Source organism: Haemorhous mexicanus, chromosome 19, assembly GCF_027477595.1.
Source record: "Haemorhous mexicanus isolate bHaeMex1 chromosome 19, bHaeMex1.pri, whole genome shotgun sequence".
NCBI classification, from domain to species: Eukaryota; Metazoa; Chordata; class Aves; order Passeriformes; family Fringillidae; genus Haemorhous; species Haemorhous mexicanus.
Window position 1 is genome coordinate 7,527,022 of NC_082359.1, and position 25,200 is coordinate 7,552,221.

Sequence of the window (25,200 nt, forward strand, 5' to 3'; positions counted from 1 at the left end):
ATGTGCTAGGAAAACCCCTGGTGCATGATCTGTGTACAAATGGATGCTGCAGCATCAAACTGTGTGTGTGGGTAACTTGATAATCAAATAATTTGCCTTGATGCCTCTCTAAAAAGACATCATTGTCCCTCTAATTTTGATTCCTTGTAAATAACCAATCAATTAGCTAATCTGCTCAAATGCTCCCCCCACCCCTTTATGTTTTCAATTAAAAGTGTGAAAGGCAAGTGCAGACAGATTTACATGATGTGCAAGAGGCAGTAATGGGTATTTTTTCACTGATCTTATCAGGTGCCCTTTAAATACACTTGGGGTTTCTTGTGATCTTGGCTGCTAAGCAATTCTGAGCATTCATTTTTTCCCTGATGGAAGACATGTCTTTATGAGGCTGTCTTTTGGAAAACTCCATATATAGGATATCCAGCAAACTACTTAGGAAATGGTATTTTCCTTTCAAAAGCCTACCTGTGTTTTCCTGAAACTCTTGGAATGTGCAAACTGATCCTTCTGAGACTACTCTGATTTGGCAGGACTTATGCAACTTTTGTAGAGATAGCAAAAGGCATTTGTCTTCCACAGGGCTAAGTCCTGGCCAAATTTCACATCCTTGCTTCAAAGTATGCAAGTGTGCAAGTTCTCTAGCAAACTATTTGCAAGCACTTATGACCAAACCAATTTATTTCTCCCTTCCTTATTTTTTTTTAGGCAGCCAAATCTTTCTATTTGAACTTTCAAAGAAAAGGAAATCAGCTGCAGGCAGGCACATGACATGGAAAATTTCAGCTCCAACAGTTAAAAGTTTGGCAAAGCTACAGGCAATTGTCAACAGCCCTGCAAGGGAAGTGCCAGACAATCCCCACACCGGGCTGGGCTTCCAGCTCCACCTGCAGCCTGGCCAGGAAGGCATGGACATGGTGTCAGCTCCATGCCCTCTCCCAGGCAGCCCTTCCAAATGAGTCAGGAGCAGTGATTTCTGATGGCATTGTGAGTGGATTGCTAACAATGTGGAGGCTGAAGTGTAGAAGGCACAGCCTTACAACTGGGGGGCTTTATAGCAAGGGAAGATGGATCAGTCATGGCCACTCCATAACACTTGAAAGACTCACCCATTATTCATACAGATTTGGAGTCTACTTTAGACATTTTAGGTGACACTTGTTGCAACACAATGTTTACATATAATGTTAAATTATATTTTCAATCAAAGGGAAATGTTAATTCCTCAAACTGTGAAATAACAAGTCAGGATCTTGCCAAGATAAAAAAATCAAACAAAGAAAATGAATCAGAACAACACAAAACTGAGCAGCAACTGGAAAGGCACAACACTTTTCCCCAAGCCAAAGGCTTACACATGTATATCATATGAAATAATTCTTTCAGGAACTGGCCAAATTTTTAAAATTGAACACAATCAAGCTTAATAATAAATTTTATCCTTCTGTAAGTGGCAAGGATATGCTTTCTTAGCATAAAGCATTAGTGATCACACTTATCTCTGTTTTTCAGATGAGAGGTGGCATTGCCCCGTGGACTAAAAATGGCAAAGCAGGTGAGGCATTCACATCCCTGTGGGGTTTTTAATTCCTGGGAGCACGGAGGCAATGCCACACTCACTTATTTCTGCTGCATAACTACCCTAGTATCCCTTCTGTGACAAAATCATTGCACTGGAGCTACAAAGTGCCACTACTGCCCTCAGAGCAACAGTCAGACACCTCAGTTATTTCAAGAGAAAACCTAGTGGCAAAGGAGGGGGGGGTCTGTAGGAATTTTAATGCACCAAGATCTCACCTTTGGTATCATTTTCCCCTAATAAAACAGGGATGATCACACTTGCATATCTGTTAGAGTGGGACAAGGACAAGTTAATGTGCGTTCTGCATTCTGAATGTGGAGCATAATAAGTGCATGAATTATTTATGTGTATAAATTTAAACTCTTTGATTGAAATGTAAGACTGGTTGATTAGAAATAAACTTCCTTCATCTTTGATACCTGGATGCTCTGCCACAGGAGCTTTAAACAGTGTGGGCTCCCTGACTATGGGTTGCACATTCTCATCCCCTCTTCAGTGCCAGCACTGGAACTCATGAAATAACACAGAAACCCAGAGCTGTCCCAGATGAAGAGAAGGCAAACAAAAGTACCCCAAACCTCCTGAGTTTCCTGGAGCAGCTGACTGCACAAACACAGAATGGTGGTAGTGCCAGAGGGAACACGTGGCTGCAACTCAGGGGCCATCAGCTGCCATCAAACCTCACACCAGGTTAAACACCAGGCACTAGCACATCCACCTCCTCCTAGAAATGTTTGCTTTTTCCTGAAAACATGTCTCTGTATCTCTAGTTATCTCTCCCAGTAGTACAGTAGCTTAACAGAGGCCCATCGGTGATCTCCTGCACTTAATATTTAAACCACCTCATTTAATAATCTGTAGAAAGGAGAAAGTCCCAGGCAATTAAGTGACACAGTGATTTCTTATCAGGGAGTCTCAAAGGTAGAGCTGCAAGAATAAGAAATATGTATTGAGAAAACAAAGTGACACAACCAACAATACTCTGTGTAGATAAGGCCTCTCAATTAAATGTGTTCTCTTGCTGGTGTGGATTTAAGTCAGAGCTTTCAACAGCTCTTTCCTGCAGACACCAGGCAGGTATCAACTACAACGTGGCTTCCTGTAAGAAAGGCACTCTTCACCCCTAATCTGAAGAATGACCTCTCATTACCCCTTGGGCAGCAACTTTTCCTGCAAGTTCAGATCCCATTGATACAATTTATTTCCTCAGTACTGCACTAAAAGCAGTACCTGAGTACCCATCCTGCCAGAGCAGCATGCTCAGTGAGGGATTATAAGCAATTTTGTAATTTTGCCTGGTTTAGTTGCAGATGCTGAACAGAGAGTTTGTATATAATATGAAAAGGAGTAAGAGAACATCAATTATTAATGCAGCCTCATGAAGCAATTAATTTGCCGGGTCATTAACTCACCATCTACACAGAATTCTAAAATCCCATGGCAGAAAAATGCTGGTCTGAGTATGGCTGAAGGCATTTCTCTGTGGGGCAGTGTCTCCAAAGCCCAAGGCCAAGAGCTGCAGGATTTTGTGGTAAGCCTGGTGCTATGGACCACATGAATTGTAATGACATTTATTCCAGGAGATGTGCATGACCACCTCAGTGGAGATCACCATCCATCACTGCTCTGCTTTGCTTACAACCTTCCTCATTAATCTCAATGCATATTTAATTCCAGTTCAGTCAGTCCATGCTTTACAGTAACCAGAGATGCCATAGTGGGTTCATCTTTTGTTTCCAAAATACATTTGGCTCACTGTTTTTAAGCAACACAAGTGGCATTTGTGCACCAGCACACCAGACTGGACTTCTAGTACATGTTAGGTCTTTCAGAACAGCTCTGCAGCACAGCCAACACCATCCAGAGCTGCTGGTGTCATTGTCATAGCTGAAATATTTAATTTTTTAAATTATTTTTCAAAAAAATTATGGTCTTCACACTTTCCTTGACACAAGGTAAGACATGCTGTCTTCCTTGTACCTAAGGCAGCTTCCCCTCCCAGCCAGTACCAATAATCACCGTTCCAGCAGACTGATGCATATGCTGCCTGGCTTTGCCACATTAAGCCTCTCTCTGCTGGAAGAGGCATTAATTATAAGCAGGCAAGAAGAAACTTCTGCAGCATTGATGGCTGCTCTGCTGGGTGCTTTTCCTTGTACTAAGCTTGTTTTCATTAACTTTCCAAATAAATGATAAAAGGCACAGGCATGGGCTACAGAAAGACAAAGCCACAATCAATGGAGGAGCTGGCTGGCTGCCTGTGTGTGTGTGAGGAAGCTTTGTTTGGATCCGTGCAAGCACACACACACACACAGCCTTTCCTGCCGAGCAGTTTAACTAATCCAGCCAGGAGCACAAAACATCAGCTCACTGGGAACTCCAGCACTTGGCTGCACTCTTGGTGTCGTGGCTCCAAGCTCAAACCAAACTTGCTCAGGGTAAGATGCTTCGTGTTCTGTCTCCAGGCTTGGTAAGAATCAGTCAGCAGAGAGGTGAATCAATGCATTCTCCTCTTACTGAAATGCAATTCTGACAACTCTGAGGATTTTAATATAAAATACCGATGACTTTTATATTGATTATGTTGATTAAAATTGTGATTATTAACCGTTTTGAATAATTACCACATTTTATATACATGTTAGAGTTCAGAGCATGGACCACAAAAGAGACTTCCCTCCAAGTGCTGCCCAGAGAGCAAGAAGAACATCTGACTAAAGTTCTGCTTTAAAAGTTCTAAGTTTACAAGCTTTAAAGGAGTGCTGTGCTCGAGCAGGAGTCACAGCTTCCACAGGCAACTGCAAACTAATCTTCCAGACCCCACAGATAGGTTAAAGAAAAGCTACTGCACCTGTCAGCAGAAACATTAAAAAAAAAATTAAAAAACATACCCCCAGTCCAATGTGTCGTTCTAAATAATGATTTTAAAGAAAAACCACATTATTTTCTGGAGCCTGACTCATGATTTTTAAATGTTTGGGGTTTGCCAAACTGCTGGTACAAATCTGGAACCGCTCCACCGACGCCGCTGAAACTGCACCAATGTAAAAATGGCATCAGGGAGAACAGAAACAGGCTGAGAGAATTGGACAGCTGTGACCACTAACACAGGCTGCACATTAGGAAAGATCAAAGACTAATTTTTACAAAACATTTTGGCTTGTTTTTTATTTTACTGAATTAGGGTAAAACATGGCTCACATTTGCTCTCGGTAGCTTGACAGGCTAAAAATTCTTCCCTGACTTTTGGACACAGCACAATACCAATGGACATTTAGCCAGCTATTTTTCTGAGAGGTATTTTTATCTCCTGTTAGGAGGCTTCAATCACTTGAAATACAAGACTGTCTTTCCTCCCAACTGCATGACTGTGGTGAGGATGCCATAGCAGATAAACACAACCTTCTGGTCCAAAGTCCCACCCAGCTCCTGGACTTCATTATTCAGAAACATCCCCATCCTCTTGGCAAAGGGAACAAAGACCAACAATAATGCCTCTAAAGGTTAAACACATGAACCTTTTGTCATGTAGAAAAAGGGGAGGAAAAAAGAGCACAGGCATTGGAGAGCACTACAAATCAGGGCAACTGACTGCTCAGCAGAAACAGAGGGCAAAGAGTGGGTGCACCATTATCCAGCAGGGATTGTGCCCTCCAGAACCACTGCTCACACCCATCTGCAGAGAAAACAACCATCATCCTCAAAAGCCCCTCAGAGCTGGCAATTTTTAGGCACAGCCTCTGTATCAGGAAATGCCTGATCTTGGCAGCAGGCATGTTACTGATAGGAATGATAAACCAGCAGGGTTATATGAACATGTTTTTCTCCAAGGCCAGAAGAAAAGGAAAGCTAAAATCCCCAAGGCCCTTTTGAGGGAATAATCATAAAAGCTACAGACTGCATTTCCCAGTTTTTCTGTATCGTGATTAAATCTGTTTCTAGCATTACACCTTTAAGAAAGATCAAAGAGAGGCAGTGAGGGAAGGAGGTGCACAATGACTTCCACTAATTGAAGCAAGCTGAAACCTCCAGCACCTTCTGGGTTTTCCAAAGTTTCCCCCTCTATCTCAGCATTTCCTCTGCCCTCCCCTGCGGCCTCCCTGCCCCAGCCTCTGCAAAAGCATCCAGATGACTGACACAGCAGAGATGCCTTTACAGCTGCCTGGGTACAGAAACAGGGGCAAAACCATCCCAAATCTCAGTATAATCACTGGTAGAAACTCACTGCAGTTCTTCCATTGTTTCACTTCCATGACTCCTCTTTTCTGTCTTGAAGAAAGGACATCCAGGTGTAGAAACTCTTAACAACTTGTGTGTATTAATGCCAGGAACAAAACCTATCAAAGCAAAGCTGTACTGAGAAAAAAACCCCTAGCTTCTCAGCATAACTGTATGTGCAGCAGGAGTTTCTGCCAATCTCTTCCTAGCCCAGACCAACCTAATTAAGCTGCTAGAACTTGTAGTGTAAAGATACCCAGGGCATCCCAAGTGGGGCTGTGTAATAACCTGACTGACTGAAGCGCAATAATGCCGAGAGCATCGTGGGTTCTGCACTCAGCCAAACAAACGCTCCTGGATACCCCTATCCTCACCATTTACCTTCTCCAGTGTCTCTGCTTCCTTCTCTCATCCATCTGTGCCTTGATTATAAGCTCTTGGGGGACTCCTGGGAGGTGCTGGCTTCACAGGAGAGGCTGTGAGCCAGGGTCTGCACCCGCCTCGATGGAGGCTGCAGTTCCACCCACTCATCCCACGGCCCCTGTGCATGAGCAAGGAAGAGAGCAGCTTCTAAATGCCTCCAAGGGTCAAGTGCAACTTTGCCTTTGATGCTTAATAAAGTTTTGAAATCAAAACCACCATGTAAATGTTGTTCTTATTATCAGGAAGGTGTGCTCTGGTTTTCTTCCAAGGGAGCTCAGCTGCTGAAAGTGGCTGGTGCTACGAGAAGGTCTTGGATGTTCGACATTCAGCTTTGCAGGGAGTAGACTGACATAAGAGCTTGGCACACAGCAATGAAAGAGGATGCAATCTGATTTGGCAAATTAGCCCCTGGGATGATGCAGTTGCCATATGTACCTTGGTGCCAAATTTCAAATGGAGCAGAGTGACCTGACCCTGACCTTTAGCTCTGAGCGCTAAATTCCCTCTCCAGGGAGCCTCTCTAGCCTGAAGCGTGTTTCAAAGCTGTGAAGAGAAAAAATGTATTCACCTGGGGGATATTTACAGCAGAACATTTGTTTTCACTTATGCTGAAATCTAAGGAGAGTTTTGGTAGAGTCCCTGCATGTCATTCATTCCATCAACAGGTTTTGCAGCTCTTCTTATGCAGGTGTCTGAGGCCTGTGCAAATCTCTCTGACTGACCACAAGTATCTGATGAAATCTTTGTTCTAGACAATAATTTCCTCAATTTGGGGTTTTTCAAACAGAAGCATACATTGTCTTCTTTCTCCCTGTTTGCCAAAGACACTGCAGGACAAGATAAGGAGGCCACCAGCTAGAAAAATTCATCATTCTTAATAAATACACTCAAAAAGTATTGTAAATAACTTAACCCACACTTTCAAGAAGCTAAGTGTTTTGTTTAGTTTGGGGTTTTTTTCTAATCATGGCACTGCAAACTAGTAGTTAACTTGCTAATTAAAAACAATTGCCTAATGGGTCATCAGGCAGCAAGTAAGACAGGTTAGAAGGAAGAATGAATGTTAACTAGAGGAAATGCTCAGAACTTTCTGAGCATCGGACAAGTGTTATGATACCCAAAGTACAGGTATGGCAAAGAAAGGCAAGCAAAGGTTCAAAGACAAGGCAGATTAGTTAAAATGGTTCTACAACTCAAAAAAACTTTAGGCCTTTACAGATCAGCTCAGTCATGAAATGTCACAAAAGGCATCCTCCATGTGGACATGCTTTCACTTGGCTTTTGGCTTTATCATTTCAGTTGACTTGCATTAATTTTTCTGAGTAACCTGGTATGGACACAAAGCCAGAGAACATCTCAAACATGCCTGCTCTTCTGGAAAGCAGTGTCAGTTCTAGAAAAAAATGCCTTGCTTTTTGCCAATCCACTCAAATATTGATGGTTTGTAAACTTATCCAAACATTCTTTCAGACAGGTTGGCATGAAAGAGATTGTGGAAGTATTCAAAGCAAAGCTGAGAAGAGCTGCATGCAGTGTTATGGGCCATGTAGTAGCTTTGAAAAAGGCAGCTGTACAGATGAGCCAGGCCTCCATCTAGTCAGCTAGCAGAAATTCATCTTTATTTTAAGGAACTGAGTCACTTCTGAAATGCACCATTTGTTTAAATTACAAGAAATAAAGGTTTACAATCAGGGATGAGCACCGTAAACCTTGTTAAGAAAAAACAATGGTTTGCACCATCTGCAGAACCTGATTTCTAGAAGGATGATACATCCCTAAAAGCAGCAGCAAAAGATGAGAGAAGGATCTGCTAAACTTGTGTTCCTATCCAAGTTTCACATCGAGAACATCTGTTTGCACCCAACAACATACACAGGCATTTGATAAACACTTTCTTGCTTCTCACTTTAGGATGGCTCTCTAGCTCATACAAAATGTAACACTGCTTTTTATACAGTCTCACTTATTTCAAGTACCATAAAACCAGGCATGAAAAAAGCAAACGTTTAAAGATGTAAAGTAAAGCATTTCAAAAAATCTGGGGAAAAAAATACTTTGGGTTGTCCATGCAATCTTAGTTTAGCTCCCTTTTGCACACATGCTTTAGTTGTGTCTTGTTTTCAAAATCTGGCTCCCACATTTCCTCAGCAATCCCTTCAGAGGCTCTGGTTCCCCAACACCACATCAGGCCCACACCTCCAGCCTGCAGCACCTGTCATCTTCTTCCACACTGCTGGATGCCAACAGGAAAAGCTGTAAGTGTAAACGGATGTGCTTTTGCCATCTACCATATTCACTGCTCCAGATCTTTGCTGGCAGCAAGGAGAACTAAGCGGAAGATCTCACTCTGCTGAAGTGTTTCAGCTGAAATTCACCCAAATAATTCCGTCTGAAGAAGACACTCAATATGGAAATACACAATGACAAAGTCTGGGCAGATTGTAAGCATGTAAAAGCAGGGCTTGATGGTATAAATTGCAGGATAACCTTGACATCTGGCTTTCCTTCCCATCCTGTTTACAGGAGGGTGGAAGAGACCTCTGTGTTCTGTGACTTTGAGCAGAATGAAGAGAACACGTCTCCAAAGCTATTCCAAAATAAACAAGGATAATTTGTGTATCCAGGATGACAGCAAAGCTTACCAGTGAGAAGCTTTGAGCAGAGAATGAAGTCAGCTGCACATGACAGAGACAAATGCTGTTTCAAGGAAAAAATTTTTGCAGAGATTGGACAAGATTTTCCATGCTCATTTTGCCTTTAGAAAATAACCCTGAACTTTGGACTTACAAGAACACACTGAGAGACAAGCATCTTTTACCTTGCCTTGGGAGCTTCAGAAGAATGCTAGGAATAAATCATAGGAACAAAAAAAATAGTCATAAAACCCCCTTGCTGCATGACACAGACTGGAGCAGAGGATGTACTCAGACAGTGATTCATGGGCAATGCTCCTGAAACTGCTATGGTGTCATTTCCCAACACCTCCCAGTTCCTACCAGCAGGCTAAAGCAGCAATTAAAGAAGGGGGAGTGCTCTGCAAGCCTTCCCTGTCTGTAACAGGCCCACATCCAGCTATTTATTAGGTAATCCAATTACTATGATGTGACCTCCCTTCATGCATAAATGTCTAGTCAGGCTGCAGGACAGCCTATCTGTCTGGGTGTTTTCCTCAGGACACAAGCTTCTCTTCCTCTAATGACAGAGGTTGTTACAAAACAGAGCTACTGCACACAACACTGCACCTCCTCTGCATCTCCTCTCATTTTCCAGGTCTCTGGAGAGCCCAACCACAGTGGGAAGAGGCTGAGACCAGTCTCCTGCACCCACCTCTTGGACCATCCTCTCTTCCTTGCAGCTGGGAGGAGCTTCCCACTGACTCCTACAGACCTGCCTCCTTATCCTCCTCAACATTACCTTGATGGAATGCCATGGCCAGCTGTTAGGCCTGTCTGACAGAGCCACTGCCCACCTTGCTGGCTTGTGGGACCTCTTCAGAGCCCATGCACACTCTGCCTTCTCCCTGCTCCATGAGCTACCTGCAGGGGGGACAGCCTTTTTGTGACCTAAGTATCCTAGTGAGGATGTGGTCCTTGGCCAGAGCTCCTGGGGGCTTTGATACAACACACAGGTGATTTCCAGCACCACCAGAGAGATATCTTTGGAAATGAGTGACAAAGCTGCACGACTGACTATCAGGACCCAGGAAAGTGGCACTGAAGAACCTGGATTCCTGGCCAGAGTGTGAGGCAAGTCCCTGCTTATACTTCATTTGAAACAGGCTTTTTTCAAGGGATGCAGGGATTGTGCTTGGAAATAAGCCAAGGGAGGACCTTGGGCTGTATCCATTGACCTCTGATGACAGAGATTAGATAACAAGTGAATGGAAGTACTTTCAGCAGTGGTGCTGTGTGCTGAGAGACATAATAAAGAGCATGTATCATGGCAATACTCAGCATATGTAATTCCCTGGAGAGACTACCCAGTGAGAAAAAAAGGCTTTGGTATGTCCCTGTTTGTTACACTCATTTTCCTGACTTTTCTGAAGGACAGAATACTTTCCAGCTCACTCCTGCTCTGAAAAATGCTACAGCCTCTGCAAACTCCAGAAGAAAACTGCAGTTCTTGACGCTCAAGGGTCACTTCAAATCACCCTTTATTTCCTTTGATTCAATGTTTTTCACACTATGCTTCAACACGAAATATCTGATAAAGGAAGAAGCAAAAGTCAGAGGCATAGGAGAGGAAGATAAGCAGGTGGAAGAGCAGGTACACACCTCTGGCCAAGTGAAAATGATTAATTCAAAAGCACTAAGGGAGCTTCTAGACAGAATAGATCACAGCAGCCTGTCCAGAGGTCTGTCAGGGAGGGTTCACAGGCAACATCCAAGCCACAGCCACAGAGCCTAAAGCTCCTCTCCCTGCTCTGTGTCTCCTTCACCCTGTGCAGGCAGAGGCAGCTGCTATGAGGAACAAGGGACGTCTCTTCCCTGTGTGAAGCTTTACTGAGCCCTGGAAACATCAGAGAGCCTTGGTGGAGCAGCTGATGTGGACAGGAATCCCAGCAATCAAATCCCGGCGGTGGCTTCAAGGCGATTGCCGCAGCACTGTACGAAAGCCACGGGCAAGGATCACCCAGGACAATTTGATTATGTGTGAAAACAGCTGCAAAGCTTTATGGGGTTTAGGGTTGTTGTTCTTTGGACAGGAGGGGGGAAAGGAGAGGGAATCAGACATGGAGTGAGCTGGCTGGGAATGACCTGTGATGGCAGGGAAACACCCTGCCATACACACGAGCTGAAGATTAAGGGCTGATATAGACAAAGCCAGTTTTTCTCAAAGGCCAAGTCTTTTTCATGACTTGTCACCTGGAATGGGGTCAGTGTGACCTGGTGCACCCCACATCCCCAGTGCCACGAGAGATGACTGCTCATTTCCTGCACACACCTTCATCCAGAGAAAAGCCAACTTTCCTCCTGCTTACCTGTGCACCCACGTTAAAAGAACACGATGGCCTAAGGGACAGTGAGGTGCACTCTTGCTGAGACTAGCTGAAATCTTGGTCTTACTTAAATGAAACAGGATTTTATTGCTGCCTTTGAACGGGCCAGAGATTCACCCATGAGAATACAGTGTCTGGAGAACAGAAGGTAACAAGGTCCAAGGAAAAACTACACATTGTCTTTTAGACCTTTTCCCTCCTTGAGTCCATTAAAAGGTCCCCGTGCCTTGTAAAATATCTGCAGAGGAAAACAAGCCACCACAGAAAATACTTCACTGGGTATTACTTTCCTCAGGCACGATGAGAGCTCATCAATGCAGTCTGTAAGCTGTTTGATTTAAGGACTCCACCAAACATGTCTCACACAAAAATTACAATACATATGGTATTTGTTTGTTTTTGTTTTTATTTCTGGATTCTACTTTGCTCTGTAAGTTATTTTTCTTGCATGACAAGCAATATCCAGTTATTCATGTGCTGCCTTTTTTGTTTTAAGTTTTGACATTCTGCCCAAATTGAAGACAACAAGATGCTTCCTAGAGGTTCTCCTGGCTTCAATGAGGTCTCCCACACTCCTGGCTTTTAAAAACTAGTACATACTAAACCTAATACACATAAAACCAAGGCACAGAGTTAGTGACACCAGCCACAATTTCCATTCCACATCCATGTATGCTCTGTCTATGCACAATGGTGCTTCCCATCTGAAAACAATGCATTCAAGGAAAGAAATATGGATTTGTGTGATGGGATTTCCAATGGAGCCTCAAGGACTCTGGTATCCCTAGACTATAAAGAAAGTCCAGAGAACAGAATGCTTAACATCTCCAGCCTCCTTTGAATTCCCAGCCTTACTGAACGAAGAATAAAGAAAGCAGGAATCCACTAATTAAAGAGAAATGGGGCTTATTTGTCTTGGTTTCTGAAGTCACAGTTCTCCACTTCTGAAAACACCAGTTTCTCACCAGTTCTCTTCTGCCCCAGGGCTGTGACCTAAGCAGCTTAAATGATACACAGATTTTGGTCGAAATCTGCTCCTTATTTACTGGACTTCAAATGTGCAAGCAATTACTGAATGGGTCTCGTTTATTGAATAAAAGTATTTAGGCATTATGTTTACAAAGGCCTAGAAACATTAAAATCTAGTGAAAAACAATTACTTTTACAGAATACATCTGCAAGCAATATGAAGTCATTTTGTTTTTGTAAATTTCTCCGTAATAGACTTATTGTTGATGTGGAAAATGTTCACATTGCAGCAGTGAATAATTTTGAAATGCCAAACTTAATAAAGGAGAAATTATTGCAAATAATATCACAGCCCTAAAAAAAAAAAAAAAGAAAAAAAAAAAAAGCCAAAATACCAGCGGTTTCCTGACTAGTCAATCCTCTTCAGATTGGCAGAACCTCTTCAGACTAATCAGGAAGAGTTAGACAAATAGTTACTTTATTATGGAGGCTGTCAAATAAATCAGAATCTGGCAAGCAACTGTTTTTGAGCCCTGCAGCCGGGCTGGCTTCTTTTCCTGTAAACCCAAGGCAGTTGCAACAGACCCAGGGATGTGTGTGTTTGTCTGCAGAGCAACGTGTAGGCTTCAGGCCTCTAAACAAAACTTCTTCCAAATCTGGGCCAGCATTTTTCTTGGCTTCCTCAGGTTTTGTTGTGGAACATGGCTGAGAGAAGAAATGTTTTCTAACCAATTAATTCAAGTCACTGCTGTTATTTTTAATGGAGAGCTCTGAAGCTCAGCTCACAAAGGGTAATGAGAAAATAATGTTTTAAACAACATCATCAGAGGAATTAGGCCATGGACTTGAACTACATTATCCAGTTCTCACCACAGAGTTATTCTGCCCCCCCCAATGTTTGCTCTTTACAATGGCACGCTGAATGGGAATTGTGCCTAAGGTACAAGCCTGAGACAGCCACAGCTGAAGGTCAGAGAACAGCGAGTTTCAGCACTCAGCCACAAGAAATGGCTCTGGTGCTGCTACAGCCCCGACTCCAAGCAGATCCCAGTGCCCCTGGGCTGTGTGTGCTTGGGAGGGAGTGAAAAACGAGATCTGGTTTTAGCAGGGCACTAGGGCACAGGCTTAATCCACTTCTCACAGCTCTCCAAGTATTTAAACTGATGCAGAGGAGACTTAGCTACATGATGAGCATTGCTCAGTCATTCTGTTGAACAGAGGGAAGAAGAGTAACTACACTGAGAGGTAACACCACCTTTCCTACCTCCATTCAATCCTTTTTGTGTTCCTTATCTGCCTTGGACAACATTTACTTGAAAGGAGCACAAGGCAGAGGGAAGGCGAAAGGGACACAGGGTAGGGAGGGAGAAGAAAGTTTGAAATTATAAGACAGAATGGATTTAATGATCACTGGGGCTTACAGGCCTGTTGGAAATGTTTTCAAGCACTGCTACTTTACCAAATATATCCACCAGCTAAACAGCTAAGAATTGTAGCTGGAAACTGCAAGATTGCCCAGGCAAGAACTGTCCTTCCTCCTACCTTCTTTACATCTATGGCAATGCAAACTGGCAGCACTGACAAACCAATTCAACACCAGTGATCATACAGACTAAGAAGGTGGGATATAATAACTTTTGAAGCTAATAAGATGGCTTTAAAAGATCCTTTTTTTTTTTTTTGCACTAGATCACATTAAAAGCAAGTAGCACAGACAGACTTGCACCTGCTTCCAGATGAAAGTGGTAGCTAGTGCAGTGCTATTCTTAATATGAATTAACTTCTAATACACATCTGCTTTAGCTCTAATTGACTTTACAGGGCTACTAAAAATAACTGGCAGGCACACTTCTCCCCTTGCCTGTGTCTCAATATGGATTCTCTCTTATGGATCCTAAAATGCAACACTCGCCATAAATACAATCACTACCTGCATACCATCCTATATATAACATTTTTTAGGTTTTGTGGGGAAGAGCCACAGATTGGTCCTTGAAGGCAGCCTGTCTCATAGAGAAAACCACCAGCAAGAGATTGGCATCTCACAGCCCAGGGCCAACAGCACAGGCAGAGCAGAGGAGGTGCCACTGATGCTGTCAGACAAAAACTGAGAGATGGGAAAAGGACAAGAAACTCATGTTTCACAAAAGAAAAGGGAGACTAAAAATACAAGGATAGGAAGGAGACCTTTTTGGTAGGATATATGTTGTTTTATGGGAACAAGCTCAATAATCACAGTACAAAAAATCTTACTTCCTTCAGCTTCACCTTCTGCAGGCAGGGTGAGGTTATCTACAAATTTAAAGGGGTGAAAGTGGCTGCAGTCACTCAGTAACTGGGATCTGAGTGTCCATAATACATAGTGACATGTATAGCACATGCTGGTCACTTCAGCCACCTCTGTGGCAATTAATAAAAAGAACAGACACCTTAAAATCTTTGTTGGTTACCAAAGGTTACTCTGTGCTTTTATCCTTGCATGATACCTTAATTGAGTTTATATATGAATGGGATCCCCTTCAATTTTAGGCTAATATTCTTTTATATTTATAATATTCAGGATAGCGACACATGCTTGATTACCTTTAAAACACTTATCATGATTCCATTTAAAAATAAATGAATCCCATTTAAAAGTGACTTGTCCCCATCTTCTAGTATTTATGGACAAGGACATATGGGGCTGATTTCCCTCATTATTAAGAAGCACGTCTGAGGCTTAAATAATTTAAATTATTCATTGACAGCAATTGGGCTACTCATACAAACTCCTACTTACATGAGGAGTCCCACTGATAGACCAGTCAAGTGGATGAAGATGGCTGAACAGATTTTGGGATGCACAGAGCATCCACAGACACTGCTGACTATGATTAGGGTGAGGAGCACTTTTGAAAATGGGGCCCCACCTCCACTAATTAATGTAATTTAGCTGAGACTTTCAGCATGGTTGTTCTGAATGACTTTTTCTTCACAGGTCACCATGACTGAGGTCCTGAGGGGTGATCAGCAGCAGCTGGAGGAACAGGAGTGACTGTGCATCAATTACCTCAACAAAACCCCAGCCTGCTACCAGACATTTACCCAGTGTTTCTAGAGCACTGGGTTAGATGGGGCTTCCCTTTTTGGTGTGGCTTCACAGTGATCCTGAGAGCAGCCAGACACAAGGTGGACATCTCTGCCCAACCTGGGCAGAAAGAAACCTGAAAGATTTCACCAAAAACAAAGCCAATTCTAAGCAAATAAAGAAAACCATCTCCAAGCAGCAGAAAATGCCCATCTCTAGTGTGAATTTTCCTCTTCCTGCAATACTGAAATCAGGGACAGGAGGTGGATAAATCAACTGCTGAGCTTGGACTGTAACAGTTCAAGTAACAAAGGCTGTAAGCATTTAAAATTCTGCTATGAAGAGACTTTCCAGCCTATCACAGACTACTGTGCTCTCTCACCTCAGCACTGGAAGACCTTGAGCTAACTGCTAGCGTGTTTCCAACCAGGGCAGTCAGTGAGAGGACAGGAATCATCCTTCGTGGAGAAAAGTTATTGTTATTCTTTGCAACGTTTTCTTTTTAATTAAAAAGACATGTTTCTTGCTCTCCTCAGAATGAGCCAAAGGAACATTCTCAGTCGTTTTCAGGCCACATCATATTGCACATATTGCAGCTGATTTCACAGCTATGTGGGCAATTATTATTTTTCAGCACAACTAAATCATTATCAAGGTAAAAGCAGACAGTGAGCACCACCAACACCTAGAGGAACAATATATTTTAGGAAAACATGGTCTAGCTCTTGGAAGAAGACACTTTCACATTTCAGCCATTTCTCTCTTCCCTGCCCAGCCCCAACTCTGATCCCCAGCATACTCTGGACTTTGTTCCCATATGTGATCTTGATGGTAAAGATATTTTTTTGTTTCTGTTTCCCCTAAGAAAGGCAAAAAAGGTTAGCAAGTCTTTAAACTCTCAGTTCTTATGGCTGTTAATATTTCACATTGCCAGCAGGGAAAGGAATTAAAACTGCCAGTAGCTATCCAGATAGATTTTAAAATCCCCTTCCCTCCCCCTTCTCTCTGCCTCCCTCAGCTTCAGAGGATATTTTCCCCGCAAATTGGTTTTAAATTAAGGAAGGTGATGAAGGCAATGTGCCGTCTCAGCATTTTCCCAGGTGCACTTAATCTAATTTCATTAAGGAGATCAGGACAGATGATCGCTACAGTTGAAACATTAAGTCTGTCCATTTTTGTATAAAAAAACCATTAAGTCTGTCAAAGTGTCGGCGGGTGGGCTGTTTATTATTGGAGATGAAGGCACGCTTTGCTTCCCCAATAAACTGTCAGGAGTAGTAAACCACAAATTAAGTCAGCTGCTGCCAAAGATTTAGGCAAAGATCTCCAACTAATTTTGACACAGGTGTGGCAAAGGCCAAGGAAAGGCTTGGAAACCTTGGAAACTGAGCCTGTTATGTGAGATATTTCAATCTGACCATCCAAGAGTGGAAGACTGAGCATCAGTGGGTGTAATCAAGACCTGCTGATGCTTCTGTCACTCCAGACACAGAGCTGATGGGAGCTGTGCTGCCCATGTGCCCCAGAGCACAACCTGCAGCGCTCACCTTAAGCAGACAAGAACTCATAAAAGCTTCATTCAAGCCACTGCTCTGTTTTGAACTTATGCACAGCTTTGACTGAATGTACATTCCTGAGACAGTCACACAGGTATCAAACAAAGCTAGAGCAAACTCATGAAAATGCAGAAACTTTGGAATACCAAGAGCCACACAAAACCAAATGTGAGTCATTGGGAGAGCATTTTTCTTCTCAAGAAAAATGCAGCTGGGTAGAACTCAGTATTAAAGACCATCAGGAAATGTTAGAAAGTATGAAGTATTAACTAGAATTACACAATCTTTACAGTACACACAGAGAAACTAATAATGACTAATGTGGAATCAGAAGTGACATTCTAACTTGAATTTCGTGCTGAGGGGAGAGTACCATGTTTGCAGATAATGTGCTTTGAGGATCAAGGGTGGGCAGGGCAGAGGAAGGTTCATTTTCCCACTGCAGATGCAGCCAGGGCAGGAGCAGAGCCCATGTGAGCTGTGTCCTTTATTCCTGCCCAGGGGACATGGTGCTGCACACTGTGCCCTTCTGTGTTACCTAAACTGGCAAATGATTTTGGAATACAGGAATGAGAAACTCTGCAAGCCAAATGAGGGCCTGCAGTTGTGGCTGTTGGAGCATGCATCCTCCAGAATTCTCATCTCCTTGGCATCTTCACGGTTAATTATTTCATTCGATTTAATTAATTGAATTGCCTAACTCAGTTGCCAATTCCTATCACCTGCCTACTCTGTTATGTTCTATCACCTCCCAAGGAGTTCCAGCTATTGCACAGGTAGCCCTTTGGACTCAGGCTCCCTTACAATGTTATAATGGTTTTTCTTGATGTGGGCAGACAGCTGTACACAACTGCTCTCTTCTCTGTTGCCTCACATCTGAAAAGTTCCTTCACAAGGTCCCTGGTAAGATAAGAAAATGCTCCTGGATGGGGAACTGGAACAGGGAGATGTTAAACAATGGAGAAAGCAGGGAGCCAGGGACATGCTGACTGCCAGCAACAGAACTGGTATTATCCTGTTGTGCCCAAGAGCTCCACATAGGATCTCGTCAAGCCTTTTATGTGAATTGATGATGGATTTTTTTCCAGCAAACCAGAAGGCTCTTCTCATTGTTTGCTCTGAAAACTCTTTTCTACATTTTCAAGAATGAGTGTGGGCACCACAGACTGATGACTCAGCTTGTTATATACAGACTAATGCACTTAAAATTTGAGTTTTTGTCTGGATAAGAAGAAAACACAAAATCTCAGTAGGAGGGGAGCACATTGGCGCTGAAGCTTTGACTCTGTTTCATTTTTTAACTGCATTCTTGCTTTATTTAAATATAAAGGTCAAGAAGGGCTATTATTACTAATAATATTTACCAGAGCTGTAGTTGAGAAGCACAACTTGGAAGGCTCCTCTCCCTCTGGAAGGACTTGCAGGGCTTAACTCAGCTGCCCCAAGTCTCAGTGGGAACCTTGGTGTCTGCTCCCTGCACATGGTGGGTGGAAGGATGGAAGCCCGGGGCATGCCAAGCCTCTCCCCCATCTGGCATTTCCCAAAGAGCAACTGGGTATGCAGTGGGCTTAGAGGATGCTATTTTTCTGGTAAATCTATTCATGGATAATGTTGAAATAAAACAAATTCACTGAGTGGTGAATTTTTGTCTTCCTGTACTGGCAACAAGATTACATTTGCCTGTTTATAGCACCCAAATCTTTCAAGGGCTACAAGGTTATTTTAAATTCAATATTTTGATATTGTTTAAAAAGCAGATCTGTTTTTAATAACAACACACAGATTGTCTGTAAAACAGAGGCTTTCTTCCATTAGGAGAAGTAACAGTCTTTGCCCAGTTATTACTGTATGGGAGAGGGCTTTCTCACTATTTTTCACTCTGTATCACTGGGTTTTCAGTCTGTAAGAAAGAAACCTCAGCAGAAGCACTGATTCTGTGCATGTATGTGCATGCACATGCATGTGTGCAACACTACTGCAGGATGGCAAAGCCTGCAGCAGAGCCCAGCCACACACTTCCACAAGGACATTCAGCACTGCTGTCCATAAGCCAGAGCATCCTATGGTAAAAACCACTTCAGCTCTGCCTGAGAAGCCAGCTGGGAAGTAACTGGCAAATGGAGATGTCTCACTATTAGCCACAGCTGAGAACTGTCACAGGCTGAAGTGCAATGCTAACAGAAGTGCAAATACTGCCATGTGAAAGCCCTCAGTTCAATTCCATGTTTGATCTTCCCCTTCTGCTGCAACCAGTATGAATCTCAATTTCTGGGAAAGAACCAAGTTTAATTTCTCAGAGAAAAGGACAATCAAATGATGGACAAAACCAGTCTGGGGATCTTGGTCTGGGTAGGCTTCAAAACCAGCAAATAACAGATTACCTAAAGTGGGAACTAAACTTCCAGCCTCCCAAAAACACATCAGATGGAACCCACCTTTTCCATTGCCAGATAAAATGTAATGAGCAGAGGAAGAGAAGAGAAGGCTTCAGCAATAGCACTGGAGGGGGCTTTTCTTATTGCTGGGTAATCTCACACACAGAGTGACCATTCCTGCTAGAGCAACTCCCAGGCCTTTCTTCATTATTGCATCCCTTTCTCCTGCTGCCTGAACTGTGATTTTTCCTGTGGGCTTGTGGATATCCTTTCAAGGTCAACATAGCTGAAACAACAGTGATAATTTCATCCCCCAGATCTTCCATACAGTTTATTCTTCTCATTGCTTCTACTCTTATCACCTCCATCTCTCACTCAAGCCCACAGTTCTCAGCACTCTCTTTGACTCACAATACTCCTGACATCAAAATATTCAACCTATGTTTTAAGTCCTCTGTATTCTTGTTCTCTAAAACACAATGAGCATCCTCTGTTTATCCACACAGCTTCATTCTTGGTCAAGCTACATCACCCTTCCCTCACCCTTTTGTCTTTCCTTTGATGACAGCAGATGTAACTGTGTCCTTGTGCCAAGGAAAAGTTGCTGCAAGATAATTTTCCTAGCCTGTGGCTTTTCTTCCTACACAGCTTCTCACTTCCTGAATGGGAAACTATCACTCTTTGTGTTTTGAGTCTTTCACAGCTTACATCTTCTTCCCAACACTGGCATTCAGCATTGCTGCAAACTTCCATCTCTCACTGGTCTGGTTCAATCACCCCCTTGGTAAACTTTCAAATAAGCACCTCCTCACTACTTACCACTGTGCCTTTTGCTACAGAGAATAACTTCCCATTCATGGCCATAAAGCTGCCTGACTTTCCCTCTCAAATGCCTCCTAAAACATTAATACCTACAAACACCCCCTTTAGATTAATGCCTACAAAATCAGAGCTGGACAACAACGAGGCTGCTGGCATACTGAAACAGTGCTGCTGTTAACCCACTCACCTGGGTCCCTTCTCCCTCATCTCATCCTTAAGCCATGAGCTGTTCTGTGTTTCTACAGCACGCAGCAGGATGGGAACCCAGCCCCAGGAGGAGGGATCACAGCCCCACTGTGCTGCTCCCCTCCCATCTATCCCAGGCTAAACTGCACCTGCTCTCCTGTGGCTGCCAACTTCCAGCACCTCCTGGGACGCTGGATTAGCAAACTACAGCATGGCAAGGCTGATTCACTTTGCCACAAGCACAGCCTAAGGAACTCACTGGGCTGCTGCAGAAAGTCGTGAGAAAAAAATGACTTCAAAAGTTTTTGTCTCCACCTTGGATTTAACTTTGCCTGTCTCAGAAGTTGCTTACTATAGCTTAAACACAAACTATAGAATGAATATACAGTAAATACTGACTGAACTTAGAAATGCAGTTCCAGTTTTTGCACATCTTACTTAGCACCACATTTAATGAAGAATGCTTGCTATCTAACCCCTGATTTGGAGAGCTCACTTCCATGGTGGGGCCGTGTAATTAAGCTGACAACCCACAATTTCACACAGAGCAGACAGAAGTCCAAGACTGAAAGAACATGAACACTTTTTAAAGAAAGAAACAGGCGCCTTTTTAATGCAATCTTGAACACTGTTATTAAAAAAATGAGAGCAACATTTTGGAGTAACGAGCAGAGATTACTCATTCCCTTGTTTTACACAAGTTGACTTTTGGCTTTCTGCAGAACACCATTTAACAGAGCACATTACCAAGCTGCTAGCCACTTTTCACAGTGATGCTAAAGCAGGTAAGAGACAATAAGTGGAACTGTTGATGGTTTATATTACTCTATTATGTTAATGTTCACTAAAGTATGCCATAAGCTCTCTCATTACATGTGTATAAACCAATTCTCTGTGGTGTTATTCCTGTGCTAAATGCTATAACTACATAAATCTTGAATTAATGGAGACTTTATAGTTCCTGAAAATGAAGGGTAATTGCTATCTGTTAATGCTGTTGTTGCTATTAAAGGAAGTATATATTTTCAGTAACAATGTTTATGGACCGTGAGCTTCACATCCCAGCTAGTGCACAGAGAAGAGACAGTGTAATACAAGTATCAGACTGACTCCCTTTCTCTCCCTCCTCCCTCTCAAAAAGCACAGTATCACTTCCACAGCTTCAGCAAGCAACACTGCAATCCTCCTGGCAGCTGCAGAGCCCAGACCAATGTCCTTCACTGAGCACAGAGTACAGAAACAGGATTTGCATTTCCATCTCGGGGAACGCATGATTTGCTAAGTTTCTCGCTTGGTTAAATGGCTGGACAGCTCACTTTATTAGTTTGGGTATCTCAAACAGGTCTGTGAGAAGCACATGGTGACAGAATGATAGGTGTGAGAAAGTATCATCCCACTTACTTCCTCTGAGATTTCAGCAGTGATGCAGAAGTGAAAGGCTATACTTGGCCAGAGACAGTTCTCAGAAAGTAGATGGGATTGACAAGTCCCCTGCCTTGAGCTCCTCTTCTCCAATTATTAAAAACAGCAGCGCAATGTTTGGAAACACTCACAATCTGCTGTGAAACTGTACCTTGCACTCAAGTAATGGCTCCTCTTTCTGACACACTGTACATGTGACTGACTATGCTCAATTGCTTTTCTCCCCTGGAGCCCTGCACAAGGAAAAACACCAAACCATCAGGAGGGTGTTTATATTTTACAATGCAGTGAAGGTAAAACCTTAATTTTACCCTAACATCTATGTTTGAAAACATTAGGAGCTCAATAGCCCGTACACCTATGAACAAAATAAATAGTGGATAATTACTAGCATGGTACAGAGAGAGAAGTAGGAGGTGGAAAATTTCAGTTTTGCTTCTAGCTCAGTCGCTGACTCAGTTTGTGCTTGAACACGAACTTTTTTTGTCTGCCTTCCTCGTGAGTTCTAAGCAGACAACACTGACCCGCTGTTTATGACTAAGAAAAATGTTATGCAAATCAAAAGTACATTAGTAATTCCTGCCCTGCCCTTCCTTAGTGCCAGCATGTGTAGGTGTACCTTGAAAAGGCTGGTTCTTGCTGACCAGGCAGCATTGCTCTGCAGCAGTGGGGAAAGAAGCCGACCCATCACGTAATTTGGGAAGGCTGGTGCTGGGCTGGGCACTGTGCTGAATCCTCCACCTGGCTGCAACAGCCTGCAGCATTATCAGGAGACACATTTTGCCATCACAGGGAGCAGGAAAATGAGTGTAGTCCCTCAGGACAGCCACACCAAAATTTTTACAGCTCTTGGTTGCATCAGTAGGCTAAAGTTTTAGACAAACACTGAGTGAGTTTCCAGGGGAGTGCAGAATCTCAGGTATCAACAGAGTGAGTCAGGCTGCCCCTGTGCTCCCCAGCTGGAAGGCAATGTTGCACTTACATTATCCCCATGAAAGGTTTGAAGCATCTTCACTTCAACCCTCGTGAGTTTATGTGCATGTGCCCACATCTTTGCTGACAAGAAAAACAACCCCACTTAATTCCAGGGACCTATTTAATAGGACTGTGTCATGTTTCACATCTCTGCAGATCAGGCAAGAGATAGAAAGATGATGGTCTTGTGCTGCTCTCCTTATGAAGAAAAGAAATGTTATTATTAAGGCAGAGTCACCTTAAGGAGAAGGTAGCTGGGAAATAGGTAAGCCTAGAAAGTCAAATTACAGTTACAGAAATGTAAAGAAATGTCATATTAATGGTAAGGAACACTATAATAGCCTTTCATTTGCTGTAAAGGACAGCAAGTTACCAGCCAAACACAATGCAGCTTCCTCTGAAGGTAACCTCAGATCCCACATTCTGAAAGCTAATCAATGTTGTTCAGATTTCAATTTCTTCTCTACAAGGTGAAGTCAAACCTAATCTAACAAACGTCAGTCTCAGATGTAATGCCGCTAGCTGGGTCTACCAGTGTAATTTAGATAATCATTAATAGCATAGCTGTATAATAAAACTACATGTCACTTACAACTTCATCTGAGGTTTGACTGGCAGATCTTTAAACAGTTTTCTAAGTGATTGCTTTTACTTCCTTTGATTGGGCAGTCTGAGAAACGTTTTAACCCCATGGTATCTAAGCTTTTAGGGAACAATATTTCACCCTCACCACCCCTGCTGTCAGCTCTGCTGCTGTGTAACCTTGTAAGAAAGAGAACCTGGGGAGAGGGGTGGCTTCAGCAAGAGACTTTATACATATATACTCATATAAATTTAAAATAATTTAAAATAAAATACGTACAGTATCTTTCATTCAACACACGATTGAAATGTTTCTCTTCAATCAAGCTGTCGTCTTAAAACACAGCTTGCCATACTCCAAGAATATTTAGTATCTCATGTTATTTTCAAAAGAAGAAGTTGAAGAAACCCTAATGTTTCTAGAGCTCTAACAGTACTAACAAAAAGCTTTCAGAGAAGACTCTTGAACTCATGGTAACCTCTGATGCAGCCGGGTGTGCTGCTGAGGACACAGGGCTACCTGAAGTCAGCCTTTACTTGTGTAATGCTGATCCAGGAGAAAACTCTGTGCCACAGCTTCTCAGCAATGAATGCAAGAGACTGGACAGCCCAAATATAATAAAGGTTTGATGAAGGGCTGACCTGAGACTGACAGGTTTGATCTGCCAGAAGCTGGCACGGAATACTCAAGTCTTTTATCTATTTGATGTTCAAAAGCATGGTGCCACTGGTGCTACACAGTGGGACTTGTCTGTTTTCCTTGCAGAGGTGAACAAGAAATCCCCATACACAAACTACAACCTTTCAATGACCAACCTCTGTATTCAAAAGAAGGTCAGAAAAATCATTGCTCTGTGATAAATATGCATGCAACATGACAAAACACTCCTTGACAGTTACCACACTGCCTTGGGAGGGCAGGTCCTATCTTCTAACTGATTACAAAGCTGACATCTTCAAAGGTTACTATATATAAAATATTGGCTCCTGACAAGTTATCAGTGGAAACTTCCTCTGAAACAGCACTAATGCTGTAACTCAGGTCTCACAAAATGCTCACATAATAATCAATAAAGACTATTATGTTAACAGGACTCTCTTTCCTCTAAAGAGAAGCTAGTGAGGATCACAGAGTAGCTGATCTGATGCTTTTTCATTCAGTTGTAGATATTTTTAAATTTGACACGAAGACTGGAGGAAAATGTTATTTTTAAATTCATTCTTATTTTGACTATCAGGGAATTTCCAAGCATATGAAATAAGAAAATTCAGTCTTACCTTATCGTCAATATCGCTCTCGCTGTCACACTGTGGATTAGAGAGAGAAGAAAAAGATTTTGAGAAACACCTTTATGTATAGGGATCTTTTGCATCATCCTCTTAAATCTTTAGGATAGCTGTTTATGATGTTCACAGTTCAATGAAACACACTTCTGATGGCTGCAGTAATGCCTTTTACATTGCTAGCATAAACCAGACAAAGCCAGATCCTCTCTCATACAAATTTATGGTATACTCTTACTTGGATGGGGAAAGCAAACTTTAAACAAAAAAGACAATCAGTGATCCATGATAACAACCACTGTAACACGAGTACCACAACAAAAAGCATGCCTTTTTATCATCCCAAATCATGGAATATATAGTAACAGTTTTGCATTGCTTCACCTTGATAAGCACTTTGTCATCTAACAAGGAAACTGTGAAACTGGCAATCAATTTCTAATTTAATGAGTGGTACCAAGAATAGTAATTAAAGTACATCATAAATTCTGGTACATTTTTTAGTTTGAATGAGATCACGATCCCAGGAGGAAGTGTTTACTTAAAGAGTTTTGGAGTGCAATCTCTTTCAGGCTCTGAAAATGAAATGCTGTATTTTCACAGCACAAATGATGGAGAGATAACTTGAGAACTGAACGTTTCAGGACACGCACATCTTGCTGGCTGGAGCTCAGAAAGATTTACAGCTGGGAGCAGCAGTAAATCTCTTGGTGTCTGTTATGCTGACAGAAGTGGTCAGTGTG

At 42.6% G+C, this 25,200-nt stretch overlaps 1 protein-coding gene across 20 annotated transcripts in view; it reads right to left on the bottom strand.

Annotated features, from left to right (window-relative positions):
• FBRSL1 (fibrosin like 1) overlaps nt 1-25,200 on the bottom strand; it is a 506,715-nt gene that overhangs the window by 146,334 nt on the left and 335,181 nt on the right. For all 20 annotated transcript variants that reach the window (XM_059863632.1, XM_059863639.1, XM_059863647.1 and 17 more), the window contains one exon: nt 24,452-24,481. In XM_059863632.1, coding sequence (XP_059719615.1) covers nt 24,452-24,481 — 30 coding nt within the window. The remainder of the gene's footprint in view (nt 1-24,451; nt 24,482-25,200) is intronic.